This window comes from Molossus molossus, unplaced genomic scaffold (assembly GCF_014108415.1).
Source record: "Molossus molossus isolate mMolMol1 unplaced genomic scaffold, mMolMol1.p scaffold_m16_p_3, whole genome shotgun sequence".
In the NCBI taxonomy this organism is placed as follows: domain Eukaryota; kingdom Metazoa; phylum Chordata; class Mammalia; order Chiroptera; family Molossidae; genus Molossus; species Molossus molossus.
This window is the reverse complement of record NW_023425366.1, coordinates 82485778-82505582: the sequence shown is the minus strand read 5'-3', so window position 1 is coordinate 82505582 and position 19805 is coordinate 82485778. Positions and strand designations below refer to the sequence as shown.

The 19805-nt window shown below is 38.5% G+C and overlaps 1 protein-coding gene across 3 annotated transcripts in view; it reads right to left on the bottom strand.

Moving 5' to 3' along the window:
* KCNN2 (potassium calcium-activated channel subfamily N member 2) overlaps positions 1-19805 on the bottom strand; it is a 156749-nt gene that overhangs the window by 8683 nt on the left and 128261 nt on the right. For all 3 annotated transcript variants that reach the window (XM_036279547.1, XM_036279546.1, XM_036279548.1), the window contains 2 exons: positions 9912-10022; positions 885-1012 (listed from right to left, as the gene is read on the bottom strand). In XM_036279547.1, coding sequence (XP_036135440.1) covers positions 885-1012; positions 9912-10022 — 239 coding nt within the window. The remainder of the gene's footprint in view (positions 1-884; positions 1013-9911; positions 10023-19805) is intronic.

Here is a 19805-nt window from a genome sequence, read left to right as displayed (position 1 = left end):
CTGTACAGCCCAGAGACCTGGCATTTACCCACCTTTCCGTGAGTCCCCTGGAGGCTGCGTGAGGAAAGCCACTTTTCTGGCCCACATGTGGGACCATGTCTGCTCTTCCCCATTTGGAAATGGCATTAAGAGCAAGTCTGCATGGCATCCTAATGGACACCCACGTCAAAGTACTTACGTAAGGATGCTGCCAGCCTGGGGGAGAAAGACCTGGTGCTTTCAGATTATCACTGAAACTCACTAGGTATAAGTTTGTGCTTTACAAGCCTGTGATAGTTATATGGTATAGCATGAAATGACATGAAAGACTTGAATTCTGGTGGCCTGGATAAAGTCAAAATAATGATAAAAGAGTACAGGGTCTATAGGAACTATAAAATCTACAATGAACACGCAGCATATAGAAAATCCCCCAAATCCTGAATAAAATCTCGTATAAAAATTCAAGTATTATGGTAACTGCAGTACTACCTTCATATAAAGATGCTTGGAACTATGTTAAAAAAGTCCAGATAGATCATAAAATGCCAATTTTAAGATTTTGCAGTAGGTACAAACTAAACATCTTTGTGCAAACTATATGAATAAGTTAAATAAGTAACACAATTTTAATGGAAATTATTGCTTCTAAAGAAACTGAGAAGACATTCAACTACTATATGTAATAAATGACTATTCTCCCAACAATACGTGATTTTAATCATACAAGAACTGCCAAATTTTCTCAGGATTTCATTTATGACATTATTAAATTGTCAAATACCATCTTCTGGGAAAAGCCTGGTGCTATTTTCTTTTCCTCCCTCATGAGAGAATAACAACTAAGTGCTAGAATTAAAACCTAGAGATACAAAAGCAGGATGAAAATGAAAAATGGTACTTACTGATGAATAGCTTGCAAGAATTTCCGTTGATGTTTTCTTACTTTTGCATGATCTATCTTTTTTACTAGTTTTGTATTTTTGTAAATGAGCCATGTTTCCCTGAGTACATTGGCAGCTGCGTTTTTCACCTGTTAAGAAAACAAACAAACAAACAAAGCAGTTGATAAATTCCAAAGTAGAATCCTTTGCAACTTTGCTGGGGGTCATATTTTTCATCCCAATGATCACGATAAGCTCTAATTCTGTTTTCCCCCAAAGAAACCTATTTTGCATGAATCTACAGGTTTTAAAAAGTACCAGTATCTGTGTGGAAACAACACAAATTGAAATATTAGGGAGCTACTGATCTCTTCTAACTCTACCTTAGTCCCTTAGTCCCCTTTTTTTAAAAGACTTAAAAAATGTCTATTGATTTTTAGAGAGAGAAGAAGGAAGATGGAGAGAGAGAAACATAGGTGTGAGAGCCAAAGATCAATTGGCTGCCTCCTATACAACCCCTAGCAGGGATTGAGCCTGCAACCCGGGCATGTGCCCTGACCAGGAATTAAACTGGCTACCCTTCAGTGCATGTGGCGATGCTCAACTGAGCCACACCAACCAAGGCTCAACCCCCTTTTTTTTTTTTTTTTCTTTTTCTTTTATTGATTTTTAGAGAGAAAAAGGGAGAGGAAGAGAGAGATAGAAACACTGATGAGAGAGAACATCAATTGGCTGCCTCCTGTATGTTCCCCACTGGGTATTTGGCCCACAACCTGGGCATGTGTCCTGACTGGGAATCGAACCAGCGACCTTTTGGTGCGTGGGTTGATGCTCAAACACTGAGCTACACCAGCCGGATGTGTTTTTTTAATCAAGAGGTGTTTCTTTGTGTTCTTTGTTTCCCTGGAGAAAGGCAAAATGCCAGAAATCCAAGGTTAATCTTGTCCTTTGTGGGCTTGCTCAGCATTTCTGGCTGCACACGACAGGAAGAAGGGCCTGTTTCTGCTGCTGGACTGAAAGGGGACCCAGTCCTCTGGCCTCCGGCCTCCCAGAGAGCCTTAGCCAACTGGATGCTTGTTAGCACCCTTTTATTAATTGCCAGGGCACCTATGTTGTCATGATTTTGTTGGCAATTTAAATATGCTACATTTCAAAGGAATGGGACAAACCTAAGGATGAAAGCATTCCAGTAACAATGCCAAGACCTACTGCAGCTGATGGGAGGTGTGAATACTTCCTAGACATATTCAATCACTTGCTTTCTTGATTAACATCTTCAAAGATAAAATCCTGGGAGCTGATAAAGGACAGATGTGTTCTCTTCCTTGCTCATGCTACAGGATCTGAAGACCCAGACCTTTCCTGTGGGCTTCTTCTTGTTAATTACGTAATCAAAGAAGTTGTCCCCCTTAGCTCATTCGAGTGATGGGTAAGATGTTCCACAGAGCTGCAGGCTAGCAGGGCACTGGAGAGAGGAAGACCACGTTTGAAGGAAGGCCATGCAGCAGGGAGACAGAACAATGCGTGGGGCCAGAGTACATTCTTGACTCTGCCTAACCAAGTCCAGTCCAGGGGACTAGCTAACCTCGTAGGACTTAGTTTCCTCTTCATTACATGAGCATCGAGATTATTAAGGTCGTTTTGAGCTCTTATGTTTACAATAAGGAAGAACTTTAGAACGGCACTAAAATTACGGGCCCATGTACGTATGTATCTATTTTCACGTCAGCAAAGACAGAATCCTTTTTCACGGTGCTGGAAAGGTTTAATTTTGAGTGAGACTGTATCACTAGAACCCATTTTAAGAAAATAACCGGTTTCTTAGAACTGCTTTCAGGAGTGACTTTTGTCACATCCTCAGGACATACGTTAGTTTCCACATGGTCAGCATTTGCAAACAAACAGAAAAATGAGCGGAAGTTAGCTGCTGAGCACCCACAGTGCAAATAAAGAACATCACCACCATCCACAGTGAAGTTCAAAGGTGTTTCAGGTAATTCTTGCCTCTTCATATTTATGGAAACATTTCTCTTCCTCACAGAGGGAGGAGTCACCTTTCAGAAGGCTTGCCATCTTGCCCTTTCCTGTCCTTTCAAAGGTAAGGAACTGGATGCTGTAGAGTTGTTGAGGGTTGAGAATTTGGCTTTTAAAGACAGTGGGATGTGACTGGCCAGCACTGCCCGGGGCTGCGGTAGGACTTTCTCTGTTTGGAAGGAGAAAGACCGGCTAAGGGAAGTCTCAGCTCTCCATCAGCTGTCCCCCAGAGCTGTAGCAGCCTGGAAGGTCAGCAAGGGCCCTGGCGGATGTCCCCTCCCTGATTTAATCAGCCTGAGACACAGAGAAGGAACCTACAACCCAGGCTGCTGAGGAAGCTAGAAAACTGGGTAAAATTTACTAACAGGAACACAGCAGTTGAACAGACAAATGTTTGGAACAGAACATAGCAACTGATTTTGGTCGGGATTCCCTACAGGGTGGTTTATGTGAAACAGTTTATTCTTGTATTATTATCTATTATTGTATTATTTTCATACAAACAACTATAAACCTACTTTTGCCCCACCCTGTACAAATAGCAAAGGGCAAATTACTAAAGCCTATAAATGTTTACAAAGCTGATTTCCATGTTTGTCCGCCATGTATTTGAAATGAGTCTTTGGGATGAAGGGGGATAGGGGGACCCGGATATCAGAGTTCACTGAGGGGGTGATGCCTGAGGCCTTGTGTGGCAGAACTTGTGTTCATTCACGTTAGCTGACAGGCTAAAACTGAGGCCTCGTCTGAAAGTGAATTCCCTACACCTGCTTTTAAAAACCTGTGAAATATAAGTATGCATGCATTTATGTTGAAACATCCCCTTTTCTAATTCCCTAATAGATTTTCAAACATAGGAATTAAACTCTCAAAGCATCAAACTGAACTGCTACTTTTCAAAATAGCAGCCACAGAACAGTATGTCCAAGAACAGAAAAATGTACCCTCTGCCTAATGCCCAGATGTGTTTCTTGTAGGCTTTCACAAGGCTGAACGGGAACCACGGACAGGGAGACCACGGGGTGGAGAGCACTTCGGTGTTTTACAGGTTTGAACTGTGGGGAGTGGTTACATGGAAGTGATCTGCAAACTTACAGGAACAACTGGCAGAGGAGAAGCAGGTCCATGCATGTCTGACCATTAGCATAAAAGGAAAGTGCCCTCTGTTTGCACAACTAGAAACCCTACGGTCTAACTCTAACCCTGGGCCCCTGCTCCCTTTCCCAGGATGTTCCCAGATTCTCACAGGGCAGGGGGCCATGTCACGAATCTGTCTCTCCCTAGCTCAGTGCTTTGGGCCTAGCTGGTCCCAACCTCTGGGGTTAAATGTGGCACCAGAGGACGTATACTTTGCATCATAAGCACTTCTTATCAGATGCATCTTTATCAGCCAAAGGATCCTCTTGATAAGGTTGTACAGGTTAGAGAAGGGACCTAGGGTCTAAATGGGTCAGGGCATTTCCAGTTATTCAGTCAACATATTTGAGTCTCTACCACACTCTAGACACTGTGATAATCTGTAGGAGGGATTCACAAATTCACAGCAAAATTTTAGTAGCTGCAATAATTCTAGTGCCAGTTAATGGGCCGATGCCACTATGAAATCTAACTTATTTCCTGTATGCCCAAAAATGAGGACAGTGAGAAGAAGAGTCTTTCTTAACAGGAAGGATTCTGCCTCCTCTCTCTGTTGTCCCCATCCCCACCCCAGACAGGGAAAAAGGAAAACAAGAACATTTGTTCTGCCTCACTAATGCTCAACTCCAATTCAAATATTTTATCAGAAAAATTGTGACATGCATATTAACAATCAGATATTTTAATAATAATTTGAGAAAACAAAGGCCCTAAAAATAATATATACTATTAAAAGTAATACTACTACTCAGATGCCTTAAACCCACTTTCATGGGCATAAAGGATATGAAGTGTTATACTGCTGACTCACAGGTAATTATTAAACATTAAAGCCATAAAGTATAACAATACTTTATAAACCACAAAAAGCACTTTAAAGCTGATAGACTTTTAACTGAAAATGTGCTTTGTTCAAAGGTAAATGCCACATGTGATTACAGCACTGTTTAAAAGGCTACTTTGTTTATAATTTTCCTTTGCTTTATATTACTGGGCTCTTTTTCTACTTATGTCGCTTTGTTTTCCTCCTCCTGCCTCTCCCTTCGGAGGCTGAAGTGCAAGGCTGCCACTCTTCCCAAATCGAGGGGAAAGGAACAATCTCTGATTTAAGAAGGAGGACAGTTTTGTTTTGTTTTCAAGAACAGTTTCTTGAAAATTTATTTTTCAATTACAGTCGACGTACAATATTATTAGTTTCAGGTGTACAACATAGTGATGAGACATTTCTATACCTTACGAAGTGGTCATCCCAATAAGTCCAGCACTCATCTGGCACCAAATATAGTTTATTACAGTATTACTGACTATATTCCCCATGACTGTTTTTATAACTGGCAATTCGAACTTCGTAATCCTTTTCATCTTTCCCACCCCCCAGCAGGAGAGTCTCTTGCTTCTCATTTGAAAACTATAGTAAAATGTTGCCACGCACGCTGAGGGTGATTGCTGGAGGACGCCCAGGACAAATGCAGACAAAGCTACTGAGCCTGTGTGCCAGGATGGTACCTGCTCTCGGGCCCCTGCAGCAGCTGAGGGATGTGCTCAGGGCTCCAACCTTGCCCACCAGTTCTCCCGCAGACCAGGAGCCTGGGGCAGTCACGGTGGAACAGGCCAAGGGACCCATTCATTTTGAATGTTAACCCACTGGGCTGTGTAGCCAAGGACAGTGTAAGAGCTACGTAGAGTAAATTCTCTAGAATTTCTGCACTCTTGTTAAGAAACAAAATTAAATAACCGCACAACAGTGTTCTTATTATGGATCTTACTGAGAATTCTTAACAGGATTGGAAACACCCAGAGTGGACATTAATATGTGTAATTATCCTTTGTGGTACATCTAATTATTTTAAAAATTACATCGAGTTTCTTTCCACAAAATGAAAGGATTCAGAGAGCCAAAGTCTAAGATTTCTTCTTGGTTCAGACTTAAATGACTAGTAGTAATATATTCCAAAGATATAGCATAATAAACTGCAGATCTATTAAATAGCTGGTTGGTCCTGTCGTACTGAGTCCAGGGACAAGTTATTGCTATTATGCTTTCATTTTGAAATCATCAGATTATTCTGTGTACATATATACCTCCTGGCCATTTCTGAATTTCAGGGCATCATGTAAACTGTTGGAATTATGCAGAACTATGTTCTTCTATGCTGGTGCACAATGAGTGATATGTTCTTTCAAGCACAGTGTTTTATGTGGTTGAGGCCGTCATACAGAGAGACAATTTCTGTATGAGATTGTTCATCTGAAAATTTAATCATTCAATTAAGACACACAATTGCAATGTAAGATTTGGAAAGAAACATTTCTGCTTAGAAGATTACTTTTTCTTTAGAGTCGTGTTCAGATTTAAGAATGTGCATGCCCATTATCTCTGTTGATCATCAGAAAACATGATTTCTTCTATGCAGTGTTTTCAGGGGATAGTTGAATTTTTAATCTTTCACCTTAGTACATACATAATAACTATGTATGTACATAGTTATTATGTATGTATGGTTTTTAGGTCCTCATTTACTCTTGGTTATTCCCCAGAAATTATTCATTTTTAATGATCATTCAGTATTTTAGACTTTTTATTTAAAAAGTTAAAAATTGTAAATGGGCCCATTTAGACATTATACAAATAACCAAATGGAATCAAGTTTCAAGTAAATGTCACTCATTATGCGGATAATTTTATATAAAATGCAGAGAGAAGTTATAAAGAACTATTATTTTTAATTATTGTATTGATTATAATATTGAAATGGGTATCCTAAGCTAGAAATCTACCTTTGATTCTAAGGCCATTTAAACATTTGTACCTGTACTTAGAACATCTTGCCTATAAAAACTGATCAGTCAGCAATCCTGCTGAAGAGTCTTCTCAGACATTTAAGAGTCTGTGGTCCGAAGAAACACTGCAAAGTAGCTACCCTTTTAAGTAGTGAGATAAACAGGATTAATGAAGCATTGTGGAGAATATGAAACTAGAACAGTATTTCTTTACTAGAAAAGCTTTTTACAATCTGATTCATAATGGAAGATTAGTTACAGGAAGTTTATCTGAAGTATCTAAGAACCTAACAGAAAAGCCGTAACATCAGAAAACTTGGTCAGTTTGGGGAAGTGAGTCGCATGCATAGAAACCAAAGGAAGGTCATCTAGACCTTGGTTGGACACATAGTCCTCTAAAGGGGGTCTGAACTTTAGGGGACTCAAGAGAAAGAACACAGGTGGCTTTTTTTATTTGTTTTGCCAAGCAGAGAAAAAACAGCTTTCATCTGATTTGCTTAAAAGAAGAGTACTAGAAAAGCGTAACTTTCCCTGAGTCCTGGAATATATCAGCTCTTTACCCTCAGTAGTTAACACAGAACCCTGATTATGTTAGGTACACAGTATATTTCTGTTAAATGAATATCTATTGTTCCCAGGAAGGAGATTACAATAAAGTCAGTACACTTAATGATGATCAGTTAAAAGGGATTATCTCAGTCTCCGAATCCTTGGGGAATAACAAGCTAATGCAGGGGTTCTCACTGTGGGCAACTTTGTACACTTAGGGGACATTCGACAATGTCTAGAGCAGTTTGGGTTGTCACAAGTGTGTGCAGGGGAATTTCTGCTGGCATCTAGTGTGTAGAGGCCAAAATGCTGCTAAACATTCCAACAATGCACAAGAAAGTATTATCCAGTCTAAAAGGTCAATAGTGCCGAAGTAACTAAACTAAAAAACCAACCTAGAAGGGGAAGTCTCTGAATTGCATAAAATTCTTCAATCAAAAGCAGTATATAGCAATAGTATACTGCAGAGTTTAGAATCAAAGCCTTTGACTTTTCTAACTCCTAAAATTCAATAATATGGAGTATCAATATACCAAAGTAAATTTTTAAAAATGACATATTTTTAAGACTAACCCAAATACCTGCTTTTGAACTGGGGGAATCTGCCTAAGTATGGCAGTTAGATTTTTTTATTTGTGATTCTGTCACATTTCTTTTTTTTACTGTTGAAAAGATTTATATGCACATATATAAGGTGTTTTTCTGCCTAATATCTTAAGTGTGACATCAACTTAATTCCTGTGAAAGAATATAATGTATAATCTTCATGGTAAAATTATTTAAATTATACTAGGGATTTTATGGAAGGATTCTTTTGATATTATACAATTTCTGTCTCTTAAACACAAATTGCACAGTACAGGACTCATCTAACCAAGTGTCTGCTACAATTTTGGATTAGATGTGGACTAATAGTTTAATATATGTGTTGTTTTCATTTCCTGGTATATCTTTGAAAATGCAACAACCCTGACTCTCCATTCAGTTCCTTGACCTCTCTTCCTCTACTGTCCATGTGCTTTTCTGTTTTTTTTGGGGAGACAATTCAGGAGTTGAGAGAAAACTGTGCAGAGTAGATGATGTTCCAAAGTGGTAAATCCAAAATGACAGCATAGCACCTGCATGGCTTTGATCATCTAGAATATACGTGGACTTACTAACTGCAAGGAAGTCTCACCATCGTGTCTGCCAGGTTAGACATAATTTAGCAAGGCAACTGGAATTCATCTTTCCATTTCTTTTTTTAATCCTCACCCAAGGACATTTTTCCATTTTTTGTTCAGATAGAGTGGGAGAGAGAGAGAAACATCGATGTGAAAGGGACACATCGAGTGGCTGCCACCCGCACGACCAACCAGGGCCAGGGACAAACTGCAGCCAAGGTACATGCCCTTAGTGGGAACCGAACCCAGGTCTCTCTGGACCACAGGCCGACACTCTAACCACTGGGCCAAACCGTCCAGGGCTCATCTTTCCATTTCATACATAAAATATGCATTAAAGTGACGGATCTATTAGAAAGTGTTTTACCAAATTAAACAGGAGGATTTTTATACATAGAACCAAACTCAAAAGTGAGTAAAATTGGGGCTCTGCTTGAAATCGCTATTGATTCTTTTATGAGTGAAGTTACCAGACGACAATGTATTTTGTTATTTTAATGACAGCCTGGCTGGATTCTATGTGGGGAAGTGGTTATAGAGCAAGATGACACTGCTACAAAGTAAGTCTTAGTTATTTCTGACCTTGGTGTTTCGGCATCTCAAGTGACCATAAGGACAGGCTGAATGTTTAGTGTGCTAAAAAATCTTTTTCCCCTTATATGTCTTTCCTCCATGATGTAATGACTCTGAGCAAGTTACCTAATCTCTCTTCATCTCGGCGTCTACATTTAAAAACAGGCATAATCCTAGCACTTCCCTCATCCAGTTGTGAAGATGAAACCAGGTCCCACTCAGGACCTGTCAGAGCAGTGGCTGGCACGGGTGGGTGCTCTGCAAACATGTGGTTCCTGTTTCCCTCTAGTCCTTATAATTGGACATCAATCTTCCTCAAGATGCTGTACCATCTTCAACACCCCTGACAGCCTTTGAGTCATGGAAGGAGCCTGTGTCTGCCCCTACACCTCGCAGTCCAAACAGTAGGGGTTGTTCTCACTGTCTCTTCAGCCCCAGTCTTCAGAACAGGGACTGACTTATAGAAGCTCAGTCAAATATTTGTTGAATCATCTTCCCATAAAATGTCTGTGTTCCTCTGTTCAATCCAATATTGGCCTCTTCTTGTATACTACAAACTCAAATGCTAAGAATGCCCATTTTTAAAGATGTAGGGTCTACTTCTATCCTTGAGTAAATACCAAGGCCGTCCAATTATTTTCCAACTGACCTAAAGTTAGGAAGTGTCCATGCTCAGAATGTGAAGGCATGAAATTGGTGCCAAGACCACCTTAACTTTTTAAACCATGCGATTTTAGCTCGGGGCGGTGAAAATAAAAAGCATAGCACCCCACACTAATATCCCCTCTGCAGATACTGGGTGGCGACTTACTCTTTTCGTCAGCTGAGTATCCATCATGAAGTTGTGCACGTGCTTTTCTGCTTTGGTGAGTTCTAGCTTCCTCGCCACGACGGCCACCACCAGGGCTGTGCAACCGGCACCCTGAAAACCAGGGGAGAGAAGCCCAAAGAATGATTACCGTTGGTCTCGGCCACCACAGAACCTGTTTGACCCCAAGTACGTAAGTATCTGGAGGTAAAAACAAACAAACTATAGTATTCAGTGTCTTCAACACATACCATAGAAAATGCCTTTATATTGGGGTTAAACAAAATTGGTTCACATCTGTTAAGAACTAAAGCATAATATGTGAATCAAACACATTTTAATCATAAAATATAGATTGAAGATTCAGCAAGTTGCTGTTTAGAGACTTCTTAAAAACAGAGTAAATCAGTTATATACCTATACATAAAACAGGAACAAATAATCAATGAACGAATTGGATAAATGCACAGAGTAGCAATGAGAATTGTCTCAAAATAATACCAGCAGATCTTCAAGCCAATCAATGTGATCTACCAGGAATAAAGAGAGATGCATTCAGTACAACTTCAAACTGTTCTACACACACAACGAAAGATCACAGTGACCTGAACCTGGACAAAGTGCTGAGGGTAAAAGAGAGCCACCCTGCTATTCTAAGGGTTTGCCAGAGATGACGGTCCCCCTGCACCCTGCTCAAGGAGCAGCCATTCCAAATCTAAGGTGTGAGGTCATCTTGGCTGACTACACACAGGGTCAGGAGGTAAGGTCAGGCTCCTGCAGCCACTTCACTGGACCTGCACACAGCCAAACTATTGGTAGGGAAGGGGCCAACCAAGGAGCTACCTCAGTGCTGTTACTGGGGAGTCCAGAGCGCCCCACAGAGCAGTCGAGAGTGCCCAGCTGTCTTACTGGACAGCTAACAATGAACAGGAGTGTTCAGACCAGAGCCCCTGAAGAAGAGCACAATGAGATGTTACAGTACTTGTGGATCTTTCGACAGACTTGAATCTGGTTTTTAATAGCATCCCTTTTATGTTAGTCAAAAGGGGAGGGCACTAACTGGATTGCCATTCAAGAGTTTTAAATCACTAGTTATAATGTCAGCTCTGTTTCTTAAAAAGCTGGTGGTATAACATAATGTTTAAATAAGCAAGTTAGCAAACTGTATGTATAATTTTCTATAATAAATACTTGTTACTTACACAAAAATAATTATACTTTTAAAAAGTGATGAAAATTTGTGGTTTTAGAAAAGAGCCAATCTGACCTTTACATATCTTTAAAAATTCAACCTAGGAAAATCATCTTTGTGAATCATACTTATGCTTTATTATATAATTCATAATAGAATCATTTTAGTTAATAACTGTGATTTAGCCATACAGTTGCAGACATAAAGGGATTTTTAGGCTCTCTGAATGAGTTGTTACAACAAATCTGGGAGGATGGACAAAAGTGAGAATAAAAGAAAACAAATACACTTATCCTGTCTTGCTACAACCTGATAATCATGACCATAAAGATATGGCCTTATTAATGAGCTGAGATGGCTTAAATGCAATGTTTGCAGAGGGTCTGTATATGTATCTCCTTCCATATAGCTCTATGAAGAAATCAGTATCCTTAGAAATGTAGTGATACTGATCAGAAAAAATAGGCTAGAAGGTATTTAGTCAATATTACATGGTTTAACCTCTGATTTTAGAAATGAGACAACTAAAACAAGTGATTATTCAGGTATGAACTGTAATTAGCACTGATATATCCCCCTTACCTAGACTCATAATACCTTTATATTTTATTTGTAGCCATTCCCATATCTATAATATTATATGAAGTACTGTATTTCAAAGCAAAACAAGAATATCAAATTTACCTTATTTTATATGATAAACTTTTACAGTATAAATGTTTGAAAATGGAAAAATATGGTTAATTGCCAAAATAAATCAACATTGTTCCTATTTAAAACTGGTACAACTTTTAAATCAGTAGTTCTTAATCTTGACTGTGACTAGAATCACTTGGAGAGCTGTAAAAAATTCCAGTGTTGAGAGACTGTGCCCAACCAATTAAATCCCAGTCTCTAGGAATAAAACCCAAGCATCCGAATTTTTTAAAGCTTTTCAGGTGATTCCAGTAGACGATGTGGATTCCAACAGAGCTACTGCTTTAGATGAAGAAGGATAAGAAGGGAATTTGGTGAACTTGTACTACTTTCTATTTTGAACAAGTTAGTTACAGGTTTTTATCAGGACCATTTCCTTACAAGGAGAGTACAGGCAGAGGACAGGGTCAGGAATGTCCGGGCTGTGTGACGTTTATCCTGATATTTTGTGTGGTGTGTAGACAATGGAAACAAGGTGACTTTAGCTGGAGAAGGAAAAAAGAATGGCCTTTGGAAGCAGCTACACCTATTTGGTCAACTTGAAAACATCTGCCACAGAATCGAAATAGTTTTGCTGTACTTTGAGGTGTTAGCCCGAATCACTGACCACTCACAACAGCCACTGTTCCTGTCCACTACATGATTTATCAGTTGCTTGACCAGGATAGCAGGTCTTTGAATGACATCACTTTGTTCACAGTTGTTTCCTTATCGTGTTGATGAGATGCCAGAGGAACTTAACTCATTTATATCATTTAGCCTACGGTAAGGTTGGTTTGTTCGAGTCACAGAGCTTACAGATGACGTTCCGTGCTCACTTACTGTGCAGGATCACCTGTTGAATGTATGCTCCCAGGTACTCCTCAATCAGTGAGTCCCTGGAGACTTAAAGGCAGGGATGGTACCTGAATAAGCAGAGAATGTAAAAATCTGAGGGACTTCTATCTCTATAAAGATAGCTGGGAGCGGCAGGTGGCACTCTAACTTGAATATTGTTCTCCCCTGGCAGGTGGCCACTGCTGAGATCCTTCTGGAAAGAAATCAAGATCCTAACAGGAGTGGAAAATCACTGGTATCAAAAGCCTTTGGAAGTCAATTTTTTCCTGCTCTGGCCCATTTCTGGTGGAGTGTTCTCTAGCTCACCAAAAGTCTTGCATATTAAAATGAGTATCTTTGTAGCAAAGTGAAGCAGCAAGTTAATCCGACAATTTAGTAACTGTTACAACTATTACCTATATCCCTCATTCTGCTATCCTAACCGTACCCTTTATGTTGTGCCTCAAGAGCCACTTAAGAAATTTAACCGTATGATTGTTCAAATACCAAGTCCTTTACTCCTTATCTATAAATCTTACTTTATTTAGGGAAACCATAAACTCCCCAGATTCTTAATAAATCATTAGATGGTTTGATATAGATAAAAGTTATTTTGAAACCCGATTTTACTTTTTTAGTTATGCAAAATGTAGCTGGCTCACCTCCCAAAGCTTTCTAGGTTCAAGGTAAATTCCTGCCAATATGTTAGCAATTTAAATGATGTTAATGTCCACTCAGTATCTATTTCCATGACCACTCTGTTTCATAAAGTGAACAAGAATGAAAGTAAATATGCTTTCGCAACATTTTTTCCAAAGCTTGTTCTCATCACAATGGGCACAGAAACAGTTGGGACTAACATATGTTACTCTCTGAGATGAAGATCCCTGTGTGCCTTCGCAAGATGAGTCATCTTCCTTTCACTCAAGTCAGGCTCTGTATCCGGAGTACTTCTCTCCCATTTCATTTATGTTGTTAGGAAAAGCTAAGCAAATCACTAACCTGCCACTTCAAGATGCTCAGGCAACCAAAAACTAAATGAAGAAAACAGTATTATGAAGACAATGTAGTGCATAGCCAAGGAAAACCTATACTTTTTGAAAAATCATCTTTCTTTGTAAGACATGAGATGTTGCAAGAGAGAGGGAGAGGCGGGGCCTTGCCCTTAGAAAAGTTAAGTAATTATTAATAATAATTACCCTATGCCCAACCAAAGTGAGCTGACAATCAGACAGCATAATCTATAGTTGAATCTCAACACCTGGACAGTCTTATATACTGCCAAATTGAAATGTGCTGCTTTTCCTTATTCTTCTCCATCACCACACAAATGCTGTAAGTCATGTTGGTCCCTAGAATGTGGACATTTGGGTCACTCATTTCCCCAAGATCATTTGTCATGTAATATTTTTACTTTAGATTTCATGGTTATGCAGATTCTACAAATATTTCCAATATATCAACCTATATTACAAGACTATAGTAATCAAAACAGCATGGTACAACAATAAAAACAGAAAAAAGCTTAGAAATAAAACCAAGCCCATATATGGTCAATTTATCTATGACAAAGGAGGCAAGAATATACAATGGGGTAAAGACAGTCTCTTCAATAAATGCTGCTGGGAAAACTGGACAGATACATGCAAAAGAGTAAAACTGGATCATTTTCTTATACTATATATGAAAATAAACTTAAAATGGATTAAAGGCTCATGTAAGACCCTAAACCACAGAACTCTTAGAAGAAAAGAGAGCAATGTTAAAACCTTTACTGCCTCAATTTTTCTTTGGCTGTCTCCTTGGGCAAGGGAAACAAAAAACAAACGAATGGGACTATATCAAATTAAAAAGTTTTGCACAGGGAAGGAAACCATCAACAAAATGAAACACAACAAATGGAATGGGAGAAGATATTCACCAATGATACATCTGGTAAGGGGCTAATATGCAAAATATATAAGAAACTCATACAAATCAACAAACAATCAAATTAAAAAATGGTCAGAGGACCTGAACAGATACTTCTCCAAAGATGACATACAGACGGCCATGTGAAAATATGCCCAACATCACTAATAACCAGGGAAATGCAAATTAAAGCCACAAGGAGATATATTGCCTTATACATGTCAGAATGGCTATTGTCAGATCAACAAGTGTTGGCAAGGATGTGGAGAAAAGGGTGCAGACACCATGGAGGTTTCTCAAAAAATAAAAATAAAAACAGAGCTACTGCATGGCTGAAGAAATTGAAACCCTATGTTCACTGCAGTATTATTTACAATACACAAATGGAGTGGTATATTAATAGAATATTAGTCATAAAAAAGAATGAAATCTTACCATTTGTGACAACCTGGCTGGACCTAGAGGGTAATATACTAAGTGAATAAGTCAAACAGAGAAAGACAAATATCATATGATTTCACTTATATGTGAATCTGAAAAACAAAGTAAGGAAGAAACAAACTCATAGATACAGAGAACAAAGTGATGGATGCCAGAGCTGGGGGTAGGGGGTCGGAGGATGGGTGAAAAAGGTTAAAGGATTAAGAAGTACCAATTTTCAGTTATAAAAGTAGTCACAGGGATGTAAAGTACAGCATAGGGAATATAGTCAATAATATTGTAATGACTATGTATGGTGTCAGATGTGTACTAGACTTATTGGAATGATCACTTTGTAAGTTATATAAATGTCTAAACACTATATTGTACACTTCAAATGAATATATTTTATGTAAACTGTAATTGAAAAATAGAAATTTTTAAAAAGGCACAGTGAAAAAAGGTATCTGGAAAAAATTCAACATAATAAAATGTATAATTCTTTTGGAAATTCCAGAATACTCACTACAGAGAATGACTCTGCTAAAAAATGATAATATTCAAAATGTGTCGTGTTAAATTAATTTTCCTCCTGTGCATAATGGCACCTAAAAGGGCAAACTTGTTTGATGCAGCCAATTTATTAGACTATCAGTAATTAAAATTTCTAAAAAATACAGTTACTTTGAAAAACTTATACTTTTTATCTAAAATACACCCAAATTAATTAAACAACTTGAAGATTTAATTTCATTTTAAAATATCAACTTGTCTGCCAAACGAAAGGTTAAGTGAATATTTGTAACCATTGCCCATTTTTTCTGACCCTGGGTTTGACTACACAATATCCTAGAATGATAAATAACACTTTTACTGCATTTGCCTGACATACATAATGATTCTTTCATAAAACTATGTAAAACAATAATTTCTGGCAAAAAAAAATTTCTATACAACACTCAGCTTTGATATATCTCATTTGAGTTTTGCAAGATCTCTGCGGGTCATAAAAATAAACAACAGGCAAGGGAATTTTCAAGACAAATTCCCTCTATCAAAATGCCCTACCTCTGAGAATCTTCAATACAAGTTGGTATTTGCTGATAGGTGGGCAGAAATCAACCCAAGTGTCCTCATCCTAGGTAAAAGGGGAGAAGATGTGTGTGGTTTTTTGAGCGCAGTGATCAAACCTGGGCTTGGGACACCCAAATCTCCTTCAGAGTGATCTGATTGTTCAGCTCATTTTTGTGCTTTGGTGGCTGAAAGGAGGAAGTGCTACATAAACTGGTCTTCAGTAATGAGTCATCCTAGTTTACGTCTCCTTATTAGCAATGGTGCCAACGTGAGCATACGTAATTCAGAGACAGGACGGGCAGTTCTACAGTGCTGATAGTTCAGAAAAATGAGGGGGAACTGTAGAGACCACCAGTCAAATGCTAGTCGGTCACAACTCCCAGCTATACGTGCCTGTACCTGGACGAAAGCAGCTATCACATTCCCTAAGACACTTTCCCGGGAAGAAGAGAGGTCTGCTTAGAGCACCGGTGGGGAACTGAGCCTTCAGACTGCAGCTCTGCACAAAACTATTGTAAGAATTTAAAGATACTCTCTCTTGACTGAGACTTGATTTAATGAGATTCAATGAACACACCAGAAAGAACCAACAAACAAAAAGTAAAATAAAAACCTCTTCCTAGTTGTTATTTGATATTAACCACCTCATGTCAAATTGATTGAAATGTGTAAAAAGAACCCGGGAGTTTTTTGCTTATTCCCACATGTAACACACAGGAATGGCTCTAGGTCCAGCCAGTCTATTTTCTAAGGATTTAGCCTACTTTCTCTATGCCCACTGGCAGGGGAAAAAAATTCTTAAATGCAAAGATGGAAAGTAGCGGAAAGTCAAATCACATATGTCTACATCACTATTAGAGGTCCACTTATCAGATAATCTGTGTCCCTAGGAATGGGCAGAGAGTACTCTAAAATTAAAGATAATTATGCCAAAAAATTCCATCATCCATACTCTAAATGGAAAGAGCTGCTATAATTTTACAGAAATGGATGGAAAAAATTACTCTTACCAGTGAGGCTGTATTCCACTCTTGAAACAGCATATACAGAGAGGGGCAAATGTAGATTTATAGTTGTAAGTGAAACAGTTTATCCTTATATTATTTATTCACTATTGTATTGTTTTTCATATGAACAACTGAAAACATACTTTTGCCCCATCCTGAATATTTATGGGTAAGGAAAAATGAAAACTTTCAGCATGTGTTGTATCTATGTACAAATTTAAAATGGTAGAGAGGATAAATTTTTAAAAAAATGTTTTTAGAGAGAGAGTAAGGGAGAGAAAGAAACATCCATGTGATTGGCTGCTTCCTACATGCCTCCTATTGGGGATTGAGCCTGCAACTTGGGCATGTGCCCTGACAGGGAATAGAACTGGGACCTCTCAGTCCATGGGACAATGCTCAATCCACTGAGCCACACTGGCCAGGCAAGAGGATAACTTCTTAAATGCTAAGCAAAACAATTAATTTCTCTATTATAAAGTTGGAGATATTGAGAAACTAGCTGGTGCTCACAAAAAGCTAAAACACCTGCCCTGGCCGGTGTGGTTCATTTGGTTGGAGCATTGTCCCATACACTGAAAGGTTGCAGGTTCGATTCCTGATCAGGACACATACCCAGATTTCAGGTTCAATTCCATGTCGGGGCACATACAGGAGGCAACCAATTGATGTTTCTCTCTCAAATCAATAAAACAACAACAACATATCTTCAGGTGAAGATTAAAAAAAAAACAAAAAAACTAAGACACCATCATGGAACAATGTTATTTGCCTACCACGTTGGGGAAAAAAAAAAAAAAGCCATTTAGAATTCATCCCATAGGTTGTCATGACCTTCACAATAATAAATCTTTACCCCATGAGTTATCGTGACATCCACAATAATTAATCTTCATGTTCTTGGTACCTCCTAAATAGAGGAAGAATAGATGAATAAGGAGAAAGCAGGTAAATACAACCTTGACGGCTTTCCCTAGAAGAGTACTGAGTGACATGGTCTGTTAGGCAAGCCTGTGTTTTTAATCCAGAATATCCAGGAGAGAGTTGTAGTGTTGCAAATTGTTTTCCTTTTGCACAGTTTACTAAAGGCCACAGGGAGAGAGAGAGAGAGAGACAGAGAGATGACTCATAGGAAATCTGACAACAGGTGTTCTACCTAAACCTGCTTTAAAACTATTAAATTACAATTGAATTTTGAGTTTCATCAATGAAATATGAGCTTCTAAGAAGATGCTAAGAAATAATCCATTAGTGCTGTTAGCCATATAAAGAAAAGAAGCAAGGCTCGTTTCTGTACGTGTACATTTTTGAGATGGGAAAGCTCTGGAGGTATTAGCCTTTAGATCAACTGTATTTTATTCTGAAGTGAAACATAAAACACATAAAGGTATAAATTTACCAAAATTTCATAAAAGGGAGGACTAGAAAATCTAAATGCAAAGCACAAGACAGAGCACTCCAGAAATAATATACAAGATGATTCGGGGATGACCCCGGGCGCTCTCAGGAGTGTTGTAAATTGTTTTTCTTTTTCACAATTTACTAAAAGCCACAGAGAGAGACAGAGACAGAGACAGAGAGATGACTCATGGGGAATCTGACCATATGCATTCTACCTCAACCTGCATTGTAAAAGTTCAAGGGGGGTGGGCAAATAAACGCTGGGACTAAAAGCAAGTACCATCTGGTTTAGATAATTCAAAAGTGAAAAACTAGTACTGAAACTTCCTGAAAACAAAAGCAAGCAATATGTGTCTGACAAAACAGAAACGAATTTCATTTAAGGAAACCAACCTTTTACATGAACTATGAAAGAAAATTGTTGTTTTTAGAACTCTGTATTGTCCGCCAACACTCTCCACACTAGTTTCTAGGTAACTTCCACCAGTAAGCTCTTGATCCCCAGGAAATTACATAGGATTTAATCGACTCCCAGAAGCTCACCCCCAGAAGGCTGCTTGTGGCCTGACTCCATGTCTTGACTTAGAGATAGAGACAATCCAACTCTCCATCGTATTTCCAATAGGCTAGTCAAAGATTCCTATCATTGATAGGGTCAGTTAAGAAATAAGTCTGTTCTTTATGAGGGAGATGGGATGGAACTCCTTAGCTCGAGGACTGAAGGACTGTTTCACCATGAGCTTAGAGGACAGGAACGTACCCCTGTAAACTTAATTGCATATAACATTTTTGTGTCCACATGGATTAAAAGTTGCTTATAACTTCTACATTTTAAAAACAAAGTACGATCACTAGTGGAACCTAAAACAAGGAAGTAGTTCGAATAACCAGATAAAAGATTTGTGCTGTCAGATGAAACTGGAAGGAACTGTTCTTGAGACATTAAGGACAAAGAAAAAAATTGAGGAAAGATAAAAGTACCACAAGATCCTGGCAAGGTTAACTTTAAATTTGGCTCTGATCCCATGGCAAATGAGGCTGTTTGCACAAACCCTGAGTCATACCTAATTCAAAAATAAAATGAGGGACATCTTGCCAAAAAGGAACACCAAGAAAGTTGTTTCTAAGAAGCATGGGGGGAAATACTTCAATTTTTGGTTCTGTTTTTATAAGCAGCATCATTCTTGTCCATTGTGGGCTTGTTATGGGCCATCCAAAATATATCCATGCAAATTTTATTTTCTAAAGCATTATACTATATAATAAAATACTACCTTTTCAGGAAATGATCAAAGAGTAAATATAATGGACCATACCAATTGTAATAATAATAGAAAAAAGTTCTCTAAAATTCACAAAACTATAACTTCCTTCTACAAG